The 27293-nt window shown below is 44.7% G+C and overlaps 1 protein-coding gene across 9 annotated transcripts in view; it reads left to right on the top strand.

The window, feature by feature from the left end:
• The first annotated feature begins 8349 nt into the window (after positions 1-8349).
• LOC119164485 (phospholipid-transporting ATPase ABCA3-like) overlaps positions 8350-27293 on the top strand; it is a 145668-nt gene continuing 126724 nt past the window's right edge. For 5 of the 9 annotated variants that reach the window (XM_075871855.1, XM_075871858.1, XM_075871854.1 and 2 more), the window contains exons 1-3: positions 8622-8703; positions 13899-14062; positions 23091-23466. In XM_075871855.1, coding sequence (XP_075727970.1) covers positions 8637-8703; positions 13899-14062; positions 23091-23466 — 607 coding nt within the window. In that variant the 5' untranslated portion in view covers positions 8622-8636. Of the gene's footprint in view, positions 8451-8621; positions 8704-11691; positions 11808-13898; positions 14063-17770; positions 17793-20273; positions 20837-23090; positions 23467-27293 lie in introns of those variants that run through there. The other 4 variants (XM_075871856.1, XM_075871857.1, XM_075871860.1 and 1 more) reach the window with 4 other exon arrangements.

Raw genomic sequence — 27293 nt, 5'->3', positions numbered from 1 at the left:
ACAAACACGAGAAACTTCTTGGCAGTCTGGCTAGTTGGTGTACACGTTATGTAATGTGCGCCTGAACAGTGCCGACTACCTTCCCTTCCATTGTTACTGTATTCTCCCCGTCTGTCGACATCACGGGTGGTGGTTTGTCGTTTTTCGAGTCTCTTTTGCGCTTCTGATATTGCGTGGCAGAAGGTTATTTATCTCACGGTGCACCACTCGATGCGTATTAGGCAATGAGCGCGTGACTTTAAAACCAACTAATCCCAAAGAATAATAAAAGCACCAACAACGTAGCACATGCGGGTATCACCTTACGGGCTCTTAGTGGGTACCTATAGCATATTCCAGGGGCGTAACATAGGTGGAGGCGGGGTCGACCCCACCCCTCAAAATTTTCTGTTTTACTTCCTTATAACGCAAACATAAAAACTCGCACACACATACGCACACACGTGCATAGATAAAGTGTGGCTGAACCTCCCCCTGCCCGAAAATTATTTGTCTACGCCCCTGGAAGACTCCAAATATGAATTACAGCGCCAGTTCTGCTTACCAAAAGTAGCCCACTTGGCACTCTCATCGCAGCGGGAGGCCTCAACCCAGAAGGCCTCCCGTACACCCATTGAAAGTTTGAGAATAGGTTGAGGACGTTTCGACCCCAATGCCTCTAATCATTCGCTTTACCAGGTGTGACTGCTCTCCCATCGAGCGCCAGCTATACTGAGGGAAACTTCGGAGGGAACCAGCTACTAGATGGTTCGATTGGTCTTTCGCCCCTATACCCGGATCGGACGATCGATTTGCACGTCAGAATCGCTTCGGACCTCCACCAGAGTTTCCTCTGGCCTTGTCCTGCCCAGGCATAGTTCACCATCTTTAGCTCTAGCGTTCCCCAACAAGAAGCTCTAGCGTCTCCCGAATGATTTTTTTTCTCTTTCATACTTGTCTTACAAGTGCCAACACATAGTTATAATATTTAATCAAGTGGTTTTACTATACTTGTCAAATATGTACTGTAACTACCAAAAGAAGCACGCCTTACAAACATACAAAATTGTCTCCATTTGGTAGAACACACGGGATTAGTAACTATCCCAAATGATATAGCAGCTGCTCCTCGTAGTACACACACATGCCAGAACAATCGAATCAATACAATGCGTGGAAACATGTGTTCGCGAGACTCAGGAACGTAGTGGTCACGTAGTAGTCATCGCAGTGGCCATCATCGTAGCGGTTATCAGGGACGTAGTGGTCATGTTGTGGTCTTGCTGTTACTTGATCATGCATGTATCACCATATATCCCATAGGGGTATCATCATATATTCACTGTAGCTATATTAACGCAAGCACACCTGATTGATTGATATGTGGGGTTTAACGTCCCAAAGCCACCAAATGATTATGAGAGACGCCGTAGTGGAGGGCTCCGGAAAATTCGACCACCTGGGATTCTTTAACGTGCACCCAAATCTGAGCACACGGGCCTACAACATTTCCGCCTCCATCGGAAATGCAGCCGCCGCAGCCGGGATTCGAACCTGCGACCTGCGGGTCAGTATAGCCGAGTACCTTAGCCACTAGACCACCGCGGCGGGGCAAGCACACCTGACAGACATACAATGTTCCAGTTTGGTGGACTATATGATAATAGTAGCAAATCCAAATTCTACAGCAGCCGCTGCGCAGATGTACACGCACTTATAATGCGAGAACGAGGCAAGCTCAGTGCAATGCGTGCGAACGTCCCGCGTTGTATTGGTTCACTCAGTGACGCCGTAGCGACAAGCCGGTATTGTTGCGCGGCATACGATGCGCCTGGGCGCGCAGGCCCGTGTGGTAATCATGGCTGTATCGGCTCAGCAGTACGACGAGCATGCAGGCCACGGTGACCGTGACCACGATGAGGAGGAAGCTGACCAAGGCCTGCCCGGTGCCGAGGTCGTGCTCGCCGGAAGCCGGGCAACAAGCTGCGTCCACACAGGGCCCCGACGCCTGTTGCTCGAAGACTGCGGAGAGGCGCAGCGGCTCTTACGTTGCTTGAATACCAGCGGGAACGCAAAACAATAGACACTAGAGAGATTTAGAATACCGTTTGCAAGCACTGCGGGCGTTGCGGGCGTATCGGGTGCCATATGAGTTATAGGCCCTGCTGCGAACCGCAAGGCACGATCGCAGCGACACCGTAGCCTCGAAACCAGCGCTTGCGGGCCACATGCGGGCCGCCATCACCGCACGCAATTTCGGATTTTTTGCGTGTGGTCCGCGAACGCCGACTCGCGTTACGACGCATGCGCACTAACAGCGACCGCACCGCAAGGGCTCGCGGTGCGCTACTCTAAAGCTCTCTACATTTAGTTAAGCGTATACGGAGAAGTTGCGTACGCCGTGAAAATTACGTTGCGTACGCTGCATGCCAGCGAAGTGTGCGACGACACATTTAGCTTAACCTACCTTGACGCGTTTCGCCTCAACTTGATTAGCAGTATGCGCAATGAAATGTTCGTGGAATGTATTATAGGCGTTGTGTATCTCATTTCTTTATCATGCGGTCGACACTACATCAGTCAGACGGAGCGCTTTCTGAATAATCGTATTAGGAAGCACGCAAATCTCATGCGCGTATCAATGGGCAGCGACTTTGGCAAGTCACGGTGCCAATTGTAGGCACAACTCCAAGTTTGATGAAAGCCAAGTAATGGCAAGATATAGAGACAAGAGGGCACGTGAGATATATGAAGCGTTTTTGATTCGCAAAGCAGGAACCGAGCGTGTAAGTGCCCCATCTGTTAATCTGTTGGGCAATGAATACAAGTATATTTTCAGTTAAAATGCCATTTCAAGATTTGAATTAGATGTTCTGGTGCATGCGCCATCATTTTTTTATTTTTGTGTGTGTGTGTGTCATCTCGTCGCCCACTTTAATGTATATATATATTCCCGCTATCTGTGTAACAAAATGATTGTAATTGTGCGCTCTGTTCTATCTCTGTACTTTTTGAAACGTTCCCTGCGCACTAAAAATCTTTCTTTCGAAAAGTGGGCTTGTTGGTGCAGCATTATGGAACGCAGCGCAAGAACATGACCAGAACACAAAGGGAACGCACGAAAGCATTGTCGTCTGTTTCCTTTCCGTGTTATGGTCGTATTCTTGTGCTGTGTTTCAAATTGAAGATATTTGGCGACCACTCTAGTCTCCTGATAATCAGTACCATCTCAGATTAGACTTCTGAAATCCCAGTCTGCGGGATCGCACCACCAGTTGCAATCCCTCCACGATAGGCGCACCTTTTAACTAGAAACGAGGTCAATCTATGACGTTGTCACGTGACGTCATCGCCTCCTCGGAAGGGGTTATGAAGTGTTTTTTTTTTTTTTGCTAGCGTACGAATGCCACAAATCGAGCATGGTGTTAAGCTTACTGCTCCACCTTAAAAACACTTCAGCATGACGGCGCTGGAAAATATACTGACCTAGTTACTCCTAATTGGAATTTGGTTGAAGCGCCCCGAAAAACAGATGGATTGTTTTTCGGTGTGCTCTAACAAGGTGAAAATTATGAATAAGTCCTACTGTCCAAACTTGCCATCTTGCTAGTAGCTGCTGTATTTAGAGGAAGATTCTCTATCATTACTATGATTAAGAGTGCGTATTAGCTTAAACGACAAGGGGGGTACGGACAGATGGCATAGAGCCCTGGGCTTTCAACAGTCAAAAATTAGTCAAACGCTAAAAAATGTAAGTTATCTTTTTAATTCCTTTTTTTTTTACAAAGCAATCACTTTGTGCGCATTTGCACGCTGTTACAACTAACTCCATATTTTCTTTATCAGAGTGCGCAACGTAGTGCATGCTGTCACAACCATTTATTTAAGGAAGTAATCTCTGCATCGACAAGCTCGCGCATGGTACGATCTCTGTGTTTTGCGACAACGCCACACCCACAAAATATTGCCTTGCAATCACGTGTGTTAGAATGAGCACGTTCCGTGCATTACCATTTCACTATTGTGTGTAACTACACAGTTAACGGTGTCCCAGGAGATAAACTGTTGAAGATAAGCGCTCTATGTCATCCCTTCTTCCCCCTCTCGTCATTATCGCTGATACGCACCAATAATCACGTTGTACCAACACGCTCAATCCTATACTTCCTTCTATCATTACGCCATCGCCGCGGTGAACGAAGCGATAAGCAAGAGGAAGGTGTCAGTAGTACTTGCCCGTCGGGAGGTGGGGGTCCGCCTCCCCAGCCATGTTTGCTTCGGGTATCTCTCCGTGTACATCGGCTCCACCTTGCGAAGGGACCACAGCTACCGGTCTGCCCTCCGCGTCGGTCGGGACTAGAGGGCCAGACTTCATTTCGGGGTTGCCGAACACCATCACGAGTATTCCAAAGATGCCCTCCGGAATACTACAGGACGCTCCTTCGTCTTCCTCGCCTTCTCAATCTTCCCGAATTCGCATAATCACGCTCATAAGCATTGCTTCGTTGTTGTTTTTTTATTTGAAAACCCTGTCTTTAAGCATGGCGACATGAACAGCGCGTGGTGAACACAAGGGCTAAAAACCGACGAGGACTATAGCGCTGATTCCGAACTGAAATACTATAACGCGAACATGGAAAAACAAAAACAAGACAGTACACATCATCACCGGCCGCTCATTCATTTGCGCACGATAATAGACTTGAAAAGAAAACCAAGCGACACCAAAATAGCAAAAAAAATAAAACATGAAAATAAAGAACAAGAAAACGCGAAAAGACATCAAGAAAGCAACCGGAGTATATCCAGGTTATGTAACCGGATGAACTAAGGTAATCTTTTTTTTTTTTGTCAGTAAAAACGATTGAGGGTTTGGATGCAAATGCCTCGAGCAATAGCGGCCGCTTCAATGATGATGTGCGTGCTGTCGTGACGATCTGCATATATATATATATATATATATATATATATATATATATATATATATATATATATATATATATATATATATTCCTCTTTGTTAAGCTACCCGATTCTTGGCCAATCCCCCATGATGGATGTGAGCCACAAGCTTAGGATCTACATCTACAGCCTGCAGCTAAAATTGTGCGTCACCGGATACTGGAGCACAGCCGCATTGCACACAGTGAATTGCGAGAAAACTTTCTGTCCATTCTCGTACCTTTTGGTTATGCTCCTGCAAATGTACATTAAGACGCCTGTCAGCCTGTCACAATTGCATGAAGAAGTTTCTTCTGTGTATTGTACGAAGCACTCTCATTGAATTCCTGAGAAATCAGTCTGGGCCCTGCGGGATGCTCCCACGTCGAGATGACAGAGGCTGCCCTCCTCTGCCGGCTCACGGGCCCTCTGGACAGCCCTGAGTTGGTTCGCCAGCACGACATTGAGCAGCATTCACTGCCACCAGTTCGACTTGACAACCATCATTCATTTTTGGACAATAGACTCCAGTCAGTAATAATTTTATTCATCACGACCGTGTTATATGGTGCGTCAGTGTATGCAGAAGACGTAATGCGATGTCTCTGGCCTACTTAATTCCGAAGCTGGCAGCGGGAACGTGTTGTGTCATAAGTAATAGTGCTTAATGATCTCGCTGTATGTACATTAACAATGAATACTTGGGATCTTAGTGCTTAATGATCTCGCTGTATGTACATTAACAGTTAATACTTGGGATCTGGAGTGGGAGATACCACCCTCTCAGGGAGTGTATGGCACACTAATGGCTACGTTAGAATTCTCTTATGACTATTAAGGACAAAAAACCATCCAGAAATGATTTGGAGATAATCAAGCAAAAATTATAAGGACGTTGCACAAGAGGATCATGTGTCAATGTTGTTTAAATATTTTGCAGGATATCTCTCGTACACAAGTTATGTCGATTCGCGATCTGCTGGTTACAGTAACCGTCCAAGCACCACAAGTCAAGAAGTTGTCATTTTCAGGGAATAGGGGGCGGTGGGCTCGAGCGAAGAAAGAGCTTTGCAAGTTGTAGTTTGACAAAAGCATTTGTAAAGTGTTACCCGATTGAATGGTCGCAAGTGTTACATTGGTCTTATCTGCTGTTCGCACTGTCTATTTGTGCTGAGTAGCGCAGTGCAGACACAAAAATGACCAACGTGACTGAAATACTTCAACATATTTGACGATTAAGATCTTAACGGATCACAAAAGATGAGGACAGATGGCGGTATGACGACACGGGTGGTAACTTTTCTTTTTTTCTCAGAAACCAAAACTAGATTCCCTCACCAGCCTAGTAGGGCATCCACTTATCGAAAACTACATCTTTCGGATTCAAATGATCCAATGAATGTATCCCTGGGAAAGTCACCACTTTTCGTTCTATAGCAGTAGGCCCCAAACAGCTCTCATCTATCTTGCCTTGATTGATATGTGGGGTTTAACGTCCCAAAACCACTATATGATTATGAGAGACGCCGTAGTGGAGGGCTCCGGAAATTTAGACCACCTGGGGTTCTTTAACGTGCACCCAAATCTGAGCACACGGGCCTACAACATTTCCGCCTCCATCGGAAATGCAGCCGCCGCAGCCGGGATCCGAACCCGCGCCCTGCGCAGCTATCTTGCCTTGGCTTCTGGCCAAATCTTAATTCCGTGCAACCGTAGTTCAGAAGCGCAGTCATCACAGCTGTGCGCAGGCATGCTGAATTACACTTTTGAAATTTTTGTTCGTGTTCCCTGGCTTGATCATTCAGGCATCTTATGCCACTGGCCGCACGTCAGGGGAATCTCATACACAACTCCTGTAGACCGTTCAGCATACGGCTCTAAAATGGTTGTTACCACAGCCGTGCCTCATTTTAGGTTACCTTACAGCCCGAGTCTTCGTACCTCCCTCTGTCCTTGACTCCTGTGTGCGCTCAAGAGGCCAAACAGAGAGCACTAACTAAGCCAGACTCGAATCTTCTGACGCATTTATTCGTCGAATATATTCTATTTCTTCTAGTCACCATGAGCCGTTGGTTTCCAGCAGAGCTGATATTCATTGCATTTCGTTAAAACAGGAGGCGGATAACGAGTTATTCCTGGGTGAACTGTCATACAAACCGATCACAAAGAACCAAAACGAAATTCATCAAAAATAATGAATGCACTTCGACCCGTTAGAGATACCATTAAATTCCATTCGCTTTCTTCAATATCTTGACGCCAGGCACACAGACAGAAAGCTAAAGTAATACGACTTGACGAGGATATTTCCGCTCTCGTATATTTCGGATTCACAATTTATACGAATAGTGAGATGTAATAGAAAAAACGCAAAAATATCAGAAAAATAAGCACACTTAAATATCTTGTACAAAAAGAAAGACGCTATCACAGAATTAACCCACGTACAGATTCGTTCGATCTATACGTGCACTTGGAAGACGACAGTATAATTGTACTCACTGTATATGCTATGTTTCACGCAACACAAGGTGGAGAAGGGATAATAATAGAAAGGTATATATATTCCACTGTCACAGCCTGTCACTCATTCGCCGTCGACAAGAAGTCGTTGACAGCCGGCCACATGACAAGCGGTTAATCGTTCCATGCTCAAGTGGAGACAGTGAAAGGCTCAGACTCGGGAGTAAAAATTTAATATTTAGTGGTGCACAGTGTCACGGAGACATATACGTAATTTGCAACAAACAAAATAACATCGACCTAGAACGCACGCAGTTGATACAGGGAAGTGTTGAATACGGAGGAAAGGCAACAAACAGATGAAAAATGATGAAAAATTTGAAAATGAGGTGGGTGAATCGCAGCCAACGAACGCTTTCTTCGAATACGTCTAACAGAGGCATCACAAAACATAAAAAATATATATATAACAGCAACAATTACACAATAATGATAGGGCAGTATTGCGAGTCTCTGAAAAATTACTCAAACTACAGCAGTCAAATTATTATTTCCTGCAAAGAGTGATGTGATAAAGTACTTTTGTGGGCTGGTATTTTCGTAATGAGATGAAGTATATACAAGCGTGTAATCTCATGACGATTACTCATTCCAGTTCCGATATTGTCTAAACCTTAGCATGTCTGCCACCTAGACAGCATAAAAGATTGAGTAAGAAATTAAAGAAAAAATATAAAGGCAGGTTAATTTGAGGGCATAATTTCAAGTGTGAGAGGTTCAACAAAGGTCTTTCGTATTTTAATGCACATGTGCTGTTGTTAAAGTCTGCATGAGTTAGTCCACTAACGATGACCTTTCGTTAAAATACTTTCAAAGTAATTTGATCGCTTCTCCAAATTAATGCTAATGTCATGAAGTTGTTTTCGCCCAGCTGAACATTGTAATGTAATTTATTACAAATGGAAGAATTTTAGCAGGCATAGGTCGACAAACGCACTCGTGAGTTGACTCACTCACACTCACCCGTCCTCGCATCAAGCCGTGAGTCTGAGTCTGTACTAGTTCAGGTGAGTAATATTATGTTGAGTCTAAGTAATATAGTGAATCCGGCTGAGGTAAACTTTGATAAGTGTGAGTCAGAGTGGGCCCCAAAGGCAAAACATACTTCAAGACTGACTCTGAGTGAGCTCCACATTGTTTCGCCGACCTCTCGTCACATCTACCTAGCTTCAGAATCCAGCTCAATTCAATTGATGCGTGTGTTACGGAGGGAAGTAGGTTTCTTGACCCACCACGCCCACCGCTATCTCTCAAACAAAGGTATTGTATGAACACGTCATGTACAGCATCGCTTTCTGTAAAAATTTCCTTGGCGTATTTCATTCCCTGATAGCCCGTAGTTGAAGATACGAGATCAGTAGAATCCCGATTAGGCGAGATAATGGTGTTAAAAAGAATCGACACTTTGTCGTTCACGCACTCACTCAGACTCACTGAGACTTACCCCCGTATTCAGAAACACTGCTTGACTTCACTTGCCACCGACTTCAGTGCAGCACAAACGCGTTTTGAACGCGTTGTCTTTGGTCGGTTCCAAGGCAGCACAGACGCACAGACGCGTTTCAAACGTGCTGCATTGAAGGCGGTTTCAAGTCAAGTTCAAGTCAAGAAGCACTTCTGAATACGGGGGTTAGAGCTGTGAGTCTGAGTGAGTCCAAGTGAGTGACACTTTGGTCAGCCTGAGTCCAAGTGAGTATTACATTGATCACTTTGAGTCTGAGTGATTATTACATTGGTCAGCTTGAGTCCGAGTGAGTCTCACTAAGGAAAGCTTTAGTGAGTCTGAGTTCTAGTGAGCCCTAAGGGTGAGGTGTCTTTCGTGGGTGAGTCTGAGCCAAGTCTAAATTTTTTTGCCGATGTATGCTGTTTAGTGGTCTAATTTAATTATTTTAGGGTTAATTTTGCCATCTACGTTTTAACCAGAGTTGCCATAATTTTCGCGCTTTTATTCGCAACTTTCACCGCCTAGAGAGGGCGCCAGCGCAAGCCCTACATGGCGCAAACCCTAAAGTCAAGGCACGAGTGAAAATTAAACCCTTCACTGCAAAGTACGAATCCTAAACCTCACTATATAAAGGCAAAAAAATAAATCTAGTTTTTGGTTCATTAAGTATGACGGCTTGGTGACGTTAGCCACCGCCCGATCTAAAGGGTACAGCCATATCCATCCACCCATTCATCCATGGCGGTCGTTTGGGGGATCGCGCAGCCCACGTGATGCAGCCGGTGCGCCGGCAGGCGCCGCCGGTGTGCCCATCACTTCGAACTGCGTAGTATTTTCGGCTGCAGCCACCGTGTTGTCAAGGCTTTGCTGAGAAGGTCATTGACTCTAGCATGTAATATATCCCACACTGCGCGTTGAGAAACGCGTGTGTGGCATATATTGAAGGAAAAAAAGTTTTGAACGCCGAGTACATCGTCTGCTACGGTGTGAAGGAATGCACGTACAGCTTTGTGAACACTGCTCTTGCCACGGCAGGGGAAGATCGCGCGGCCGTGCTCATGCAAAGCAAGAAACCTCGCTTTTGACTGCACAGCGTCTGCACAGTGACATCCCACCTATTTCGTGTTTCCTCCAGCTCAGCAAGCAAACAATAAAAAGTAGATCATTGCTACTACGATTCGTAGTACCTGTCCAGCTTCGGTAGTTCCCTACCCCATTCAGAATAATCGTAGTAGAAATTTCCAGCTACTAAATACAAAGCCCCAGTGAACCGCCAAAGTGAGGCGGACTCAACGATGGCATGGGCTGGCTGCGTGGCCATCCCCCAAACGACAGTTACGATGGATGCCGCATGGCGACGCCACCATCTGTGAAAGTTACGGATAGTTAGGAATGTACTCTCGCAATACTATTGGTCGACGGGGTGGGGTCGCGTTCTGGGAGGGATAAAGTGAAGTGATGCGTCATAACCGTGACATCCGTGATCAGCTCCTTCAACACGTCGTTGTTCCGCGTCCATCCCACTCGGCACGTTTCCAACAGAAGTGTGGTTTTGTAGACGTCTTAACACGCACCGCTTGGTGTCGGCCTTGGCCCAAGCGTGCGCCTTATTGATAAGATCCATCCATACGAAAAATAGCTCAGTGACGCACGCCTTCGTCGCCAGGTTGTAAGTCCACGTTCCCCACTTACGCTCGCCCCAAGAAAAATCATAACTCCCCAACAAGGGAGACACGACGTGCATTGCGTTTTTCTCTAGTTGGGCCGTGGTATTCAATGACTCCTTAACGCCCCGCCGCGGTGGTCTAGCGGCTAAGCTACTCGGCTGCTGACCCGCAGGTCGCGGAATCAAGTACCGGCTGGGGCGGCTGCAGTTTCGATGGAGGCGAAAATGCTGTGGGGCCGTGCGCTCAGATTTGGGTGCCCAATTAAAGAACCCCAGGTGGGTCAAAATCCCCGGAGCCCTTCACTACAGCGTCTCTCATAATTGAGGGGGGGGGGTTCTGGGACGTCAAACCTCACATATCGATCAATCAATAACTTATTTATGTGTCACGAGTAGACGACCTTAGACCGAGTTCTGTGGGTAAATGGCGACGCTTTTTTTTCGGCTGCCACGCCATTTTCTCTGACTCCTCCCTCACCTTTAACTATGTTACAGCTACCACGACGGTTTGTTTCATGGCTGATCACGAAAGTTAGTGGTCTGGATGTGTCCCCAAGCGTTGACGTAGTGCATCTCGGGGTCGTATAACCGTCAAACACCGATAGAGATTGCACAGTGTTCTTTTGTATCGACACACAGTAAACATTCACCTTGTTCTGTAAGGGCGCGTTTCACTTTCGTGTTATATGGAATGATGGAGGAATCAACCACGTTATTCTTCAAAATTCGTGCAACGTGGAGGCGAATCGCAAGTGTGTATGCACATTTTAAAAGTGCATGCATGCAGACACTAGTTCACTGTACACTAATGCCTTTCTCACCTGCATTACATGCAGTTCACTGTACCTTGACGGTGAAGAACACAATTGTATGCTGAAAATTCTTTATTCGGTTGGCTGATAATCGCACACAACATCAGTGTCTTCGATGGGTGAGTCAAATCAAGCTGTGGCTTGGCACTTTCGCAATAGGAAAGGAAAGAAATGTGAAGCATTCTTGAGAGGCGACAAAAAGGGCGCGATAAAAGATGAAAGGCCGATTTCGTGACTTTTGGAGCTGCGCTGCTAACCTTTGCAAAACCAGATGGCCACCTTATGACTGCCGCCACATCACTCCATATGCTTTTCCTCGCCGGGCTCCTGCCGACTTAAATGAACCGACAACCATTTTTTTTACGATCCAGTATGTTTACGGCGGGAAAGAAAGCTCGCCATTGGTAACACGTGTTTTTAGCTGCACTAGTTCATCCCAAACGTACGTACTTGTTTTATGGACAGTATTTTTTTCATCTGAAAAGCTGTAAATACAGAGGTTTACCTCTGATCCATCAATCCCGACACTTTATAGCGATGCCGCTAGCCCTTCTCGCGACTTGTGACAGCTGCCCGACAGGCTGACAGCTGTGGTCATCCTGCTTTCGTCGGAGTTCCTGTATACCTATGCTTAACCTCCTTTGTTTTGAACTTTTAATTATTTTTATAACTAACAAGGTGGTACACATAATGTGGCTTTTTTACACCTTCTCTGTACTTGTACCCCATTGTGTGGGCCTGCATGAGCCCTAGGATTGCTCATGTGTCATGGGTGCCTTGTCCCACGCACGGCATTGTAATACTATCGATTCGCCACTGAGTCAACTCATTGAAAACGCCACTACGCATATATATGCATGGCCGTGCTGCGAAGCGCAGTGATCGTCATTTCTGCGACAAAGTGTAGATTGCAAAACACACTCCAAAATCTTCGTGACCTGGAAACTGCCTGCGTGCATGGTTGTATGCATGCGTACGAGCACGTTGACGGTGGTCCAGACACGCTGACGAGCATCGGACTATTGCGTCACGCGATGGCAGCGCCAATTTAATAGCTGCTACTAACGTATCTGTCAGCGCGCCTAATGAGGAGGCTCCGCCACGTGACCTTTACCTGCTTCGACTGACACCGAGACCACGTGATCTCGACATGCTTCGACGACCGCTTCGACATGCGGCGCTGAAGCGCCACCGACCACTGGGCACGGTATGTTTTCAATAGCTGCAGTGTAATCATACATGGAGCGCAGGTGGATTTCACGGGTAAATTTGTTTCACTCCCGTTTTCACTACGTTTCGCTTGTAGCTATTCGTTCTCACGCGTGCCCATGAAATGTGTTGCCGCAATGCTTACCGTAGCGCGTGAGCTGTATACGAGAACGCATAGAGTTTCCTGAAATTACCTAGAGGTGACTCTGTCACTGCGATCATTCAGCAACCATGGGAATGATGGGCAGTACACACATTTGCCTAATTTTCGTACTTGCGGGTGGCGAGTCGTACTTGCGGCTTCGTTTATTGCGTTGTTTCGGTTTTGTTTTCAAAGAAAGACTCAACCCTTTCGAACTTCGTGACCTGATTTGGAAAGGTAAGTCTAGAAAACTAAGGTGGTAAAGCGCAATAGCTGAACATTTGTCGATTTTTGTTTCGTGAGAAAATAGCTCCAAGCCCCAAGAACACACTCGGAGACAAAAGCAGGTAAGAAGTACGAAGATTAGACAAATGTGTGTACTACCCATCATTCTCGTGCTTGCTGAAGCACCGTGCGTTGCAGCTCCCATAGACACTAGCGCCAGAAATCCCTCTAGTGTATATTAGGAAACTCTATGCGAGAACGGGCTTCATGGGCGCGTGTAAGAACAACGCAACAATGAGCGACACATGGTAAAAACTGACGCGTGAAGAGTTGTATTCGGTGCAAAAAAATTTATCGTGGAAAATCGACCCACACTTTATCTATCATTAGCCGCACCAAACGTGCCATGTCCAACGCTTGGCGGCGCTGGCGTCAATCAAAGCGAGATGAGGCCAAGCGGTGGAGCGTTCGAGTTAAGACTGCTGGTGGCTCTACATGTTTTATTGGTAATATATTTTAATATAATGAAAGGAACAGTCAGTTCAATATACTAACGAAAATCGGCAGCAATCAATGGTCACGTGATCGGGTACATTGAACCATTGATGTTTTTGCCGCCAGATGCACCGAAGGTCATTTGTGCGACAATCAACTAGTAAAAAAAATAAGAATATAAATCCAAATCACACGAAAAAAAAAACAGGGTTGGTTGGAGTGAATACGACAGACAAGCTTTCCATCAGTGGAGGCATCTTACACTTTCTGGGTGGTTGTTAGCTCTTGCCAACTACGATTAAAATATTTGCATATATCCAATGTAAGATCACTAAGGACTGTATTCAGAAATGTATAGCTACACTTTCGTATGACAAAGTCTCTACCTTGGAACTTCGTTAAATTAAAATGTGGTGTTTTTTAGCAAGATACGGTCGCAAAAGGCTGTTTTTTTCTTTGCAGGGAGCAGAGGATGTGCCAGGAGAATGTCTGATCAGTGCAACACCAAAAAATTTAATTTATTTAACCTGAAATTCGGTGACCAGGACTTGATGCGGCGCCGTCGAAGACCTCTTCACAGTGTTTCACACGTCAACCGAAAAGAAACGCAGGCCAAGCCCTTCGTGGTAATACGGAACATCTGATGCTATCCTGCATGTCTTTTCTCCACCATAGCTTATGATCTAAACTACGCGTGTTGGCCGGATCAGCGCGAAGCTAATGCTGTCGATCATGTTCACCGATGCGAACCCCTCGATTTATTGCACTCGCTCCTTGAACGCTCAACATCAATAACTAAGGCACAAAACAAAAATAGCTCTAAAATCACCTAAAAGCAAAGTTACAAACTAAGTCACATAGCCATTTTATCACTGGCTTCAGCAGAAGTCAAGTTACAATTTATATTGTCTCAATCTTCCTCTGAGCTGCACTGAAACTTCGCTGTGCTGAAATCACAGATAAACACGCTTCGTTGAATTGAAATCCAAAATAGGTGGCTTTATAAGGCCACAAGGTTGTGAATAGCGAAATACTTCATGATATCAAAAATTTTGCTATATAGAAGTTCCTTTTATCGAAGCTCATTATATCGAGGTTTAAGCGTGTTTCTTAAATGGATCTTTCGTTCATTCCAATACATTGACATTCCTTCTAGGGCGCTCTAAGAACTTCCATCCCAGACAACACTCGGTGTCTTGAGAGCATCCTCAAATGGCACAATCGTCCTCGAACAGTTCTGATTGACCTTGGTACTTACTGAGGACGACATAAGTTGTTCTGACCCAGAGACGTCTTTTCAAGTGATTTCTGAAGAAAACAATTTATCCTGAAAAAATCATTTCAAGGACTTTTTAGGAATGACAAAAGCGATGCACTAGCGCAGGGTTAAGCGCCTTTTCGAGCGCTTTCTGAGGACAACAATTGGTCCGGAAAAGGTGCTGCCATGAACCTTTCGGGGATGACAAAATCATTGCGCACTGAGTACTTAGATATAATTCCTCAAGACCTTTGCACGCAAAGTAGATGCATATCATGTGTAAATATTTTCTATGCACGTTTGTTTCATACAGTACAGTTATTGAATATTTTCGCCTCGTACGTTGCTTCTATTTTGGAAGAAAGCGTTCAAATTACGCGTTGCGCTTTATAGAAACGCCAAATAATCAGCTTGGGTATCGAAACTGGTATTGAGAAATGTTCATTTGAACAAACCGCTCGTGAGGAAATGCGAATGCATTTGGGTGCATCCGAGTCTCTGCGCGCACTGCTCCACTATTCATTAAACATTCCATACTCAGAATTGATCAATTATATCATTTTAAATTACTTCAGTTAATACAAAAGACTAAGCTATATGAAGAAAGTTGCACCGAAAGACCACACTACAGTATGCGAGAACAAAAGAAACGAGCTCCCAGAACAAGAACCAAGTATGGAAAACAAAGTATTGCTTACCAGGTACCTCAGGTTTTAAATACCCTTGCAGATCAATTGAACTTTAGGGCTAGTAGTGCGACTTTCAATAAACAAATAAAGAACTTATTCATAACCAGCGGTCTACACTATCGAAACTACGTAATGGAGTCTCATGCCTCTGCAAATGCTTAAATTGTTCATAAACTTCTATGTCAATTATACGAGTGTATACAGCGGAATTCATTGTATCCGCATGCATTTTGTGTCTGTTTTTGAGTTGTTTCATTGATATTGTTTAGTTGTGAATTATAACGAGAGTGACGTCTAATTCTTAAAATGTGTTATGTAAACTTCTTATGCTATTTGTATTTGAATTTTGTGTTTACAATTTCAGGTTGTTTGAAACCAATGTATTGAATATATATATTGTTTGCCAGTGTTGATGTCTAAGCTTTGCACTGTCACAAACTGCGGAGGGACAAGGGCCTTTGTCAGGCTGTTCGCCTTTAGCCCTTTGCCCCTGCAGTGAGCTCTGTATCCGGCTTACTGTAAATAAAAATACTACTACTACTACTAAAGCGCGATCCCGCTCGCGAGCGCCGGCAAGATCGGCCACTCGTCGTTGGCGCTCTGCCTCTGCCTCCCGCAGCTTTCACTCGAAGGTCGGCGGCTCTCCGCTGACGTTTCCCCGCCGCTTCCCGAACATGAACCACTTCAACGTTCTCGGCTCGTAATTGACGTTCATTTACAGCGTCCTCAGCTCGCCGTTGTTGCCGGACAGCAGCCTGTCGAGCACACATATCAGGATCTTTGACTCGTCGTTGGCGTTTCACAGTGGCTTCCCGAGCCCGGAGTTCCACATCGGTGACTCGCTGCAAGCGCATGCGTTCGGTAGAGGCACCGTTCAGGCGAGTTTTTCCCGTCTGACTACAGCGCCAGAATACATAGCCTAGCGGATAAAAAAAGAAACCTTGAGACGGCCTCGGTGACAACGGAACGCGACGCGAGCGTTTCGCGCCCTGAATCCGTCGGCGGATTGTGCCCGGGATAGGTTGGGGGCGTGAGCACGCGTCTCTGTTTTGCGTGCCCCTAACGGCGAATGTCAGAAACTTTGAGACGGCAGTGTGAGCAACGCAGCTCCCACTGGCCAATGTGCGGTGCCTATTACGCGCTCTTCGTTTCGCAGCTTCGCAGCAGTGTCTTCTTCTCCAACCGATGTTGACGTTGAAGCAATTGCAGTGACGCCAGCACCAGGGAGAGGCATAATGCTTGAGTTGCATTGTATTACACTTCGTCCTAGTGATATGGTTGCCGCGAGAGATTCGACTTCACCGACTTCCATCGCTATCAAGACACCAATGCGCACACTTTGTGCATGATATATACAGGTCCAAGCGCGAGGGGAGGAGCGCCCGACCTCTTGGTTCATTCGATTCGCCTGCACCACGTGAACCAGTTCACGAGGTGCTGCACCTTGCCATTCGTTTCAGCGATGCAGCATTGATGACCTTTGAACCCTGTCATTCGTTTCGAAAGGTGCAGAAGAGGCGCAGCACTGGTTCACAATTTTCCGGCCCCTCCTATGCTGACGGTGCCAGCTTGGTGCAGCCGCGCGTGCAGCTGAGCACCGCCTCTACTAACGCGTAGTGTTTTGGCAAGATGTTTGCGCCTCATAAACTGTCCGCATGTGTGATTAGCCATCGGTCAGTGTTAGATGAATGGTGTTTAAGCGAATAGAAATAAGGCCCGCACCTTGTAGGCACATCGTCATTTGCTTCGGGTGTCGTGCTGTGCCTGCACCGCTCAACTCATGCTGCACAATTTCTGAACTTCGCGAAGTATTCGTGAATCGGTTCCGACTCGTGCAGGTGAATTGAACAGACCTCATGTCTCCATGCCGAGTAAGCTCCACGATGCGAGCGCCCTCACCAGGTACGCTCCTCTTCCCCCTTACTACAGTGGCTGTACTATGGTGGCTAGAAGGAGCATGCTGTACCCGGCTGTACCTTACCCTCCGTTGCTCCTAAGGTCCCTATAGTTGCTCCACGATGCGAGCGCCATCACACACCAACGCGCTCCTCCTCTCTCTTACCCTCAACCGCTCACCAGCTGCTCTGGTTACTAGGCGCGGCTCAGCTGTAGCTAGGGGTGAGGAGGGGCACGCGCTGAGAGATCTCTGCGCACGCTAACAAGGGACGCACGACAACCCCCGACTAAGAAATGCATTCGCATTTAATAATGCGTTAATAAAAGTCACAGCCCTAAATTAATTACGCTTATTGCGTAATAACAAACTAGCCGCTGGCAACCACTGACGAAATGGTGCCGTTTTGGAGAGTCAAATAGTCAAGCCATTCCAATCCAACTTACTGTCAACCACGGCGTGCTGTCAACTGTCAAGATGGAATCTTTCGGTGAACGTACAGCGTACTAGTGAAGGTTCGTGTTCTTTGTTGTTTGTGTGTACGGTTAAATGTGAGATATGTGTGGGAATGTAAATCGTAGATGACGACGGGAGGTCAACTGCCGTATTTATTCGCGCACCGGGTTGCTCAACGTTCTGACTGATAGTGAATGTATCAGAACCAGCCGATCGCGGCGCGTTATGCTTCGAAGCAGCCTGGAATACCAGCTGATCGCGGTCAATTGTGCTTCGAAGTAGCCTGGCCCCATTGCGAAGGAATCGACTTCGGCGTCTAGCACGTGGCCCGACCTTCGGCAAGTCAACTCAAGGCTCGTGTCGAGCGTACTAGTAAGCTGTCAGAGCGGAGTCTGTAACACTAATTAATGCATTGGGCACGATACACGTGGTGATGAGAACAGTGTGTCAAGCTTTCGAGGGGCATTACAAACATTGGTGATTGAGCTGTGTTGACAGCCTTTACACTGTTTTTCTTGTTACAACCTATACTCGGGCTTGAATGCCTGACAAAGCTGTTAGTTGTGACTAATTTCTGTTAAATAAGTAAATTTTACTCAACAAGATTTGTTTGTTTTACTGTATAATAGTCGAGCTCTGTCACCTTTTTTTGCTTGATACAGTATACATACACGAGACCCTTCAAAAGTGTTTTTCCTTTGTTGTACGTAAATACCACTAAAAGAAGTAAATCTTAAAGAAGCCCCGAAACACTTTTTTTATGTAACCACAGAATGAATGCACTTGAAGGGCTAATTGCGTCACGAATTCAACGACGCAAAAATTTTAAGAATCCGTCCAGTGCGAGTGGAGATACGAAGGCTTATCGCATGCTGCAATTTAATTCTCTTGTACCGGCGAAAGCGCTGAAAGCTAAGCAGGGAGGGATGTCAGGGCCACAGAAAAACGTCACGCGTGCTTCGCGACTTTGAGCACTTTTTTTACTTGTTTTTCTTCGAATGCGCGGCTCTCTCAGTGTCATCGCGCGCGCACGCGTGGACAAGTAGCGGCCTCCCGCGGCGATCTCTGTAACGAGCGAGCGCGCCATGTTCAAATCAGTCAATGGCTAATAGATGGGTCTCTGACGCGTGATTTTTGGGCATATAACGTGATTTGTCGTAAGCAGAGAAAGCAATTTTTAGCTGACTTCGATAATTCATTGTGAATCCCAGGCTGCGTGCTGCGCTATATTATTTGGCTCGCGTGTTGTCGGGAGCCTCTACTACCGATCGGCAGCGTTTTCTGACCATGCTCAAAAAGTCTTGCAGGGCCCCTTTAAGTAGTATTAGAGCCTACAATACCGAACCGACCGCGCAATGGTCGTTCTGAAAAGATACTGAAAAAGTCCTGAAGTGTTGTTTTGAGGATGTGCTGAGGTTGTTATGTGAACGGACAAGAGCACTGGATAAGTGCCATTCTAGTACCGTAAGAGGACATTCTGAGGTAGTCGTAGTGTCCTCATGGGGGCATGTGTTCTCTGGGCATTCTGAGAGCGACCTCAGGTTGTATTTGTGTTGTCTGGGTCGCGTCAATATTATTTAGCGCATCCATTTTTATGTATCCACAAAGACCAGATAAAAAACTATAGTACATTTTCATGGATTCCTCAAACGTAGTCAATGAAAACAAACTATTCGCGAACGGTCTTGCGTGCCCCTATTTACAGAACAAAAATTCGCTTTCCTGCGTATCCGTATTACAATTTATAAACTAGCTTAGAATAATGTTCGTGTGGTTGGGGTTGCTTGAGCACCTACTCTGTTTTCGAAATATCAAACTGCTTAGTCAACAGGTTGGCTTATGACGCACGTGCAACAAATGCTAACGCGCATATCTTCCCGGTATATATTTTCCGAAACTGCCGAATAACTCACAGGTATTTTCTTTATTACTTTAGGACTAAGATTAGTCGCTCTAAGATATTTGCATTATGTATTGCGCGCTGAAAAATCGGTAGTGTCATCAGTTGTACCCATAGCTAATTTATATGGTAGCGCCTTTGTGACTAATAATAAAGGACAAAAAAAAAGAACACAAGTTGAAAGAGCACTTTTGTCCCCCTTTTTATTAAAATAAAACGCAAATGAAACAGTTGCTGTCACCTACGTTACTTGGCGACGGCTGCCCCTTTCCACTTGATTGGTACAACCAAAGAATGAAAAAAACAAACAAATTGGTGGGTCCAAAAGTTTTTATTTGCTTTTTGCGCGCAAAGGGCTAACAGTTTTGCCAAGAATCAAAATGTTCCTACCCATAAAGTGCAATAAAACAAGAAAATATTTAGCAACTGCACTAACCATGGTCTGATAGAGTTGTGGAGGCTTGTAGCTTTTGAATAATATTCGTAATTATTGAATATATGCAACGCAGGAAAGCTTCGCATATTTCACACACGCCGTAACCGTCCAAAGACATTTTCCAGTGATAGTCGAAAACGGAACCGAAACCAACACTAGTTTTTTTTTTTTTTTGTCTGGCTACCATGGCAGTATTATGTTGTTAGAAGGCGTCATGCATGACAGGCGCGTCGTTGCGTAAAGTCGGCAGCACAGGTGTTCGCTTCTGGCGGCTTCGCTTTGCCGTAGGCGCGTAAAACGTTCATGACACAATTGGACAATGCACTGATTAGCCCCTCCCCGGCTGACAGTGACACGCGCCATTAACAGCTGTCCGCGGCCCGCACTTGACTCGGGGCCCGCATCGGACCGTGCCGACACACGGCGAGCGTAGGAGAAGACGGAAACACTGGTGCACTACGGTCGTCCGTGTGATGCTCGCACGGAGAACTGCTGATTAACCCATCGAAGCGTCGACGCCGTCAGTGACAAAGCGCACCATGACGGGCGACGGGAAGACGCAAACATGACGTCAAAGGGGGTGTACCTCAGCTCAGCGTTGCCTCATTGCCCACATCGGAGCAACTTTTGTCGCACTGGTGAATCCCCGATTGTAGAGGACATCGCCTAGCGGTCTTGCTCACCTGGGTCTGACTGAACACCGCACCGGAGGCGATGGGAGTACAGTGTCTTTGATACTCCGGAGCACCCTATCCGGGTCAAATCAGGTGAGATTCGGATTGTTAAGTGAACTGTCGCTGATTGCCTTTGCGGCGGGGAGTGTCGCGTTGCCTTCGTTGGCGCAACCTTTGCCCGAGGTTTCGTTGGGTTGCGCAGGTTCTAAACTGGACATGTGAGACGACAGCGTTTCTCGTACAAAAACGTTTGTGGCATTTGCCTTGTCAAACCTTGCCTGCGCGAACACGCTTACACGGGACTACAAGCAAGCAGCGATCACAGAAAGTTGTTGCGAATCGCGAACAACTCAAACGAAGGAACGCGGCTCTTGTTCGGGTTTTCAGGAGGGACTGCTGGAAAACGATCATTTTGATTAGGGCCGCGTGCGCAGAAGCATGCAGGCGGCTACAAATTGCTCATCGATTACTTGCAGCTGCGTTGGAGGTAAGCGAAACGTTGGTTATGATGGTGCCCCGAACTCGCCTTTTGATGTCTGCAAAAAAGAGAACAGATAGCCTCCAACAACTTTTCATGCAGCCGTTCCGGATGCCTAGCCAAGTGTCTAATGAATTTGTGTCCTGCTGTGTTGTAGGATCTTAGAATCACCGAAGAGTCTGCCCCATACATTGATCTAATAGGGAGTGAGAGTGCTGCAATGAATCTTTGCCTCCCTCCCCCCCTCTTCCCTGAATGGGAACTCTGCCCATGCTTATGACTCAAGGCAACATTTGCAATGAGAACAGCTGTCCGTTTTTCCCTTCCACGCACAAAAATGCGGATACCATGACTTAGGATGCAGGTACAAAATGTGCATTCGGCTACAAAAGATACACACCTTTTCATAGCAGTTTTAGTACTACAAAAATATTGCTTATGCATGCCTCTCAGTTCTTTAAACACTACCTGTTGCTGTGTTCTTGTTAGCATTGTGGGTTTTGTAGCCAGTTCAGTTGTTTAAACCTGTTTTGAGCTCTAAACTGACTGGTTTGAGCAGCATTCCCTTCTTCGTTGACTGTGCAAAGCTCTTGCTAAGGCAGGCTATTGCGATGTTGTTAATGCATTGCTTGATCCCTGCTGCCAAAGTGCTGTAAGTAGTTGAGCATAAAATGTGCTTAAATAATATCTGGGGTTTTATGTGCCAGAACTATGACATAACACAAGGCATGCCATAGTGGAGAGCTCCGGAAATTTTCATCTGGGTGTTCTTTGAAATTCACTTGCATCATTCAATACATGTGCCTCTCCGCCGTTAAAATGTGACCGCCACGGATATGTTGTGGTTTTTAGATGACCTTTTTTGCATGAAGACCTTGTTCTGAATGTGGCAACTCCTATTCTCTCTTTCTTTTTGTTTCTTTGTTTTTGTCAGTCGTTTATATAGTGTTTTGTAAATGTATGTTCTGACAGGCCACTTGTTGCATCCTATAAACAGGTCTATAAAACTAAAAAATTTAGCCCACGAGTCTGAGGTCAAGTTGTTTGGGTGGATAATTTTGTTGCTGTGTCCTTAAAAAGAAAAAAAAAATGATATATTTAATTGTTACTTGAGCGATGGAACATAAGGGAAGCAAGTGGCATGTAATGCACTTTTGATCACGATTGACTTATTTGTATGAGTTCCAAACTGGAGCCAGTCTCAGCCAAGAAATCTGATCACAATCAAAAGTGCACCACATGATACCTCTGCTACTTGCCTTCCATTGTTAAGGTAATAAATATTTATGTTTCTACTTGGAACCAATCACAAACAAAAGTGTATTATTTATAATACACTTTGATTTATTAATTTTTCATAAAGCAAATAAACATTTCAGTTTATTTAGCAATCTTTTTCAACAGTCGTGTTAAATGACAATATTACAGTTACAGTGATTTAATTGTTTTTATAAAAAGGCAATAGTCAACACAACATAATGTAAATCAGTATAAAAATTGAAAAAGAGGCAATGACATGAATTAAAAGCTGCTAAGAAGCAGCTTGACGAGATTCCAGACCTTAAAACCATTTGGCCGCGGACACGTGGTCATCATCAACATTGAAGCTAAGTATAGTATAACAGACATTACTTCTATGTCTTGAAGGTTGCGCAACAAATGAGTAATGTCCTCTATACTTTACTTTGCTTCATTATTTGTTAATTTCGTCTGCTTGTATCTCAGAAAAAAAAAACAAGCCCTGGTTAAATGCCTTCTCTTTCGTTGGAAATAAATTTCAGTTTGAGCAAGCACCAGCTGAAATTTAATCTATAACATTCTCACCAAAAGAGAGAGAATTTATAAATTCTTCTCTTTATATTCTTTCAGGAAGAATCGGAAGCCTTTTCACAAGCCTCTGTAGAAAGCAGGAGTGGGGGGTATCCCTACCACATACGTTGGAGGTGCACCATGGGATTCTGGCGGCAGCTGCGTGTGATCCTCTGGAAGAACATTGTCGTGTACTCGTTCAAGCGCCACTATGTGCTCACTTTCTTCACCATGGCGGTACCGCTGATGCTCTCAGGAGTACTGTTGTACCTCCGCAGTCTGGGGTTCAGTGGCGGCACCGAGCCGATTGTGCGGATGAACGCCACCGTCTACGAAGAGTTTGCTCCGAGTTTTTCGTACTCACTGCTGGGCCCGTATCCCTACGCGCCCAACACGACATACGGCAACAATCTCATGAAAGCCGTCTTCAAAAGCGGTGAGCCCCTCCCCGTTTTATGTTCCAGGTCGTACAATCTAAGGGTTATTGACAGGAAAGTTATGGTTCTCATTTTATTGCGTCAAATGAAAGGCAAAGCCCCTCGAAAAGCCCAGAAAATGCCTAAAATTATTTAGTTTTGTTTTTTACTGTACTCTGACATCATAGTCCGGTATGAGCTTCTCGTCACAATCACACACGAGATGACGGGACGTTTTCATGGTCGTTCTGCTCTACGGTTTTGTTGGTGATACAAAAAGGGCAATTTTGAGTGTTTTGGCTCCTGACGTCGTCAAAACTAGCCGTGGTGAATGAAGTCACCGGAATGTCAAGCCCTCCGTTGAGGGCCTTTGAGGTATAATATTTAAATAAACAAACGTATACTGTAGCCTGACTGACGTAATGTTAGTGTCAATGTCAAGACGTGTGCTATGCAAAAAGTTTCTTATTCATATCTCCTAAAGGACCATGGGGGCATTGAATATAGTGTTACAGTTGCTTCTACAACAAACTTGCAAATAAGAGCATTGTTCATGCCGAAAGAAAGCAGTAAACAATGTCAAACGCAGTTTCATAAACAAGGTTGCTAAGAAAAAGGAATAACATCGGTCACATACAAATAGAGAATTCGATAAGGGAACACTGCTTCAGTGTGAAATAATGCTATCGATGCTTTACTTTTATGTCATGCTATAGATGCTATAATGTCAAAATAATGTCAGTTTAATGTCTTTAATGTTACTTTAGGGTCTTTAATATCAAAAATATCCTATCAGCATTTCATGAACTTCACACTCGCCCAGAGTGTGAATCTTCGAATAGAGGGGATTTGTACACAGTGTGCTAACCTTTGAAAATCATTGTCAGTACTTTGTTAAAATAAACAGGCGTAATTAAGGCATCTTTGGTGTCACGCTGTGAATATTGTCATTCAATTTCATACCGCGAGTACGTAGTCAGTCGTGCTGATAGCTGTGCGCCAGTTGTTACCTTGGCACAACGTGCGTGTGGTGATAATTCAGGGAAGCGTGCTGAATGGAAGACGATATTAGTGTGGGTCGAAAACATGCAACCCGCAACTTTTTTTTAACCTAAATTGTATACGCTCAACTATTTTCACATCGTTTGATGCAAACCTTCTTCCCAAACAACAAACTGCATCTACCATTCAGATCACTTCATTTGAGTGATTTGAATACTACTGGGAGGGATGTTTGACGTCAGAAGTATAGATATTAGTGCAAACATTGAAACAAGGACTAGAAAGAAAAGTAGGAAGCAGGAAGTACAAGCACGAGCTTTATACTGCGTATTTCTTGAGTATTTGTTTGTGCTAATATGTATTTCTCTCACACCTCTTTTATCGCCCTGTGCTGCTACCTTGATCATATGAATGCTGCTTTTGTTACGTGACGATGACATTATCAGCCAAATAGATGACGATGATTGAATAGTTTGCAGATGAGGATAAAGCGCATAATATATACCACCCTATATGAATGAGTTTTTTAGGACATGACAGTTCAAAGAAGGTACTGGGAAAAAAAAGAGAATGACATACGGTAGAGATGGTGATAATTTTTGGGTGTTAATGTAGATCGGGGAAAGAGGCTTTCTGGGCTTTTTGAAATTATGCAGGAAATTTAGATGCTGCATGAGCTTAAGTGAGCAAAAGCTGGCAAGCCATGCTTACTTCACGGTTCGGGCGCACGGTAAAGAACCCCATGTAGTCGAAATTTCCAGAGACCTCCACTACGGCGTCTATCGTAATCATATGGTGGTTTTGGAACGTTAAACCTCACATATCAATCAAACGATTACTTCACGTAAGTGGTGTAAATTTTATGCTCTGCTACCAAGCACAAGGGTCTCGTCTGCGCTGAGAGCTGTTATGACAGGCCCAATCGTAAAGCCAAAATATCTTGCCTTTGCTGATTCTGGTGCTCTTTAAAAAAAAAAGTGATGCTGGGATTTCAGTCAGCTACTAAGGTGTTGTCATCCCTCTTGTTGCATTTTTGGGGAGTTGAATCTAGTCAATCAATCGATTGACCAATAACTCAGTCTCTGTCTAAACTCTCTGGTCTCTCTACATAAGACTATTCGATTTTTATTGAGCAGCTGGTCCACGTTTCAATTTGAACCTACCAACAGGGGAAGCTGCAAAGTTTTGCTATTTTAGCCAACACCTTGCCAAGTCTTTTCGCACTTTGTGAGGATCTAGTTAATGCTATATTTTGTGTTTTTTGTTTCTGTCGATTATAAATATTTAACATGTGTTGATTAAAAATGTGATTCGTTTGAGCTGATCAACCGGGTGCAAACTTGTTTGGTGCTTGGTGAATTGATTTACAAACTCTGTTTGTTTTCTCTGCAATCCCGTCGATGGAAGTATATAATGAGATAGATGCTGTCATTACTCGTCAAATAATGTGAAACTCAGCTTGATGGGAAAGTCGTACATTTCACTGAGAAAGGATGGTTTTCTTTTAGTTATTCGCTGATACTACTTCTTGAGACAGCTGTTTCTGTGGCTGAGTAAATTTTTTTCATTGCATAGGAAGTCATCTACCCGAAAAGTTTTTTTTTGCATTTGCCCTTTAAAATTTTGTTGAATATGTAGTTGCTGTTTGAAAAAAATTAGCTTTTAAACGTAAAAACCTCATGAGAAATAGAAGTGAAAAAAAAGCACAGTTGAAAAACAAATGGTTGTAAGAGACACCAGCATATTCTCGTAGAAACAGGGATTATTCAGAAAATGAGGACCCGGTATATAGATAGAATGAAACTTGATTACATATATTGCCCTGTCTAGAAATCTTCATTTTCTGGCAAGCACTTTTAAGGTTTCTAATGACAGCTAGTATTGTCGCCTAGCCTGAAAGGGTATCATGCACAGCAAGAAAAGCAGTGTGAGCAAAAACCAGCGTTTTTGCTGTACCAGCCTTCGTTGTACTGGCAGTGCAGTAAAACTGATCAACATTACCAAATAAATTTGCATGAGCCTTCTAATGAAGTGTTATTCACGGTTTTTATAAAGATATGTGGCAAGTAAAGCAATTAGAAAGTGATGCAGGATCCAATTAAAACAGCAAAACAGTGTACGTTTAGGAGTAAGTAACTTGTTTTTTATTTTCTTTTTATGTAAAACAACAATATTGAAGGAGTTTCAAGGCTATAGTGTACTTAGTGTCCACTCAAAGTTGTTTTACATTCTGACTAGTAGTTCATGAGTTACCCTGCTTATAAGAGACACTTCATATATTGAAGAACTGCTTTCCAGAACGTCTCTTGTAAAGGCGTTCGCTGTACCAGAGAACGGAAAATTGAAAAATGGCTGTACCTGAAATGAACTTGACAGAGGAAGGGGATGAAATTTGTGGGCGATGTTGATGATATGTGGCATTTAACGTCCCTAAATCACCATATGATTATGAAAGACGCCGTAGTTGAGGGCTGTGAAAATTTCGACCACCTGGGGCTCTCCAATGTGCACCCAAATCTGAGCATACGAGCCTACGGCATTTTCGCTTGCATCGAAAAGGATGCAGCCGCAGGCGGGATTCGATCCCGCTAGATGCAGGGGAAATTTATGGAGAACATACGGGTGGTGTAAGGTAGCAATGAATAACTGTCTAAATAAGTAAGCTAACCACTTCAATTGAGAAAAAGAAAGATAACAGAAAAGCAAGAAATAGAAATGATGAGTCACATTCTCAAGATACCGCTGCTGACACTCTAACAATGCAAGCTCACCTCTCCAACTCGCGAAAAAGAAAGATAACGGAATAGCAAGAGAGAAGATTAACGAGTCAGATTTTCAAGATACG

This window comes from Rhipicephalus microplus, chromosome 8 (assembly GCF_043290135.1).
Source record: "Rhipicephalus microplus isolate Deutch F79 chromosome 8, USDA_Rmic, whole genome shotgun sequence".
Lineage (NCBI taxonomy): Eukaryota > Metazoa > Arthropoda > Arachnida > Ixodida > Ixodidae > Rhipicephalus > Rhipicephalus microplus.
The sequence above is the reverse complement of the archived record's forward strand: the minus strand, read 5'-3'. Positions and strand labels throughout refer to the sequence as shown.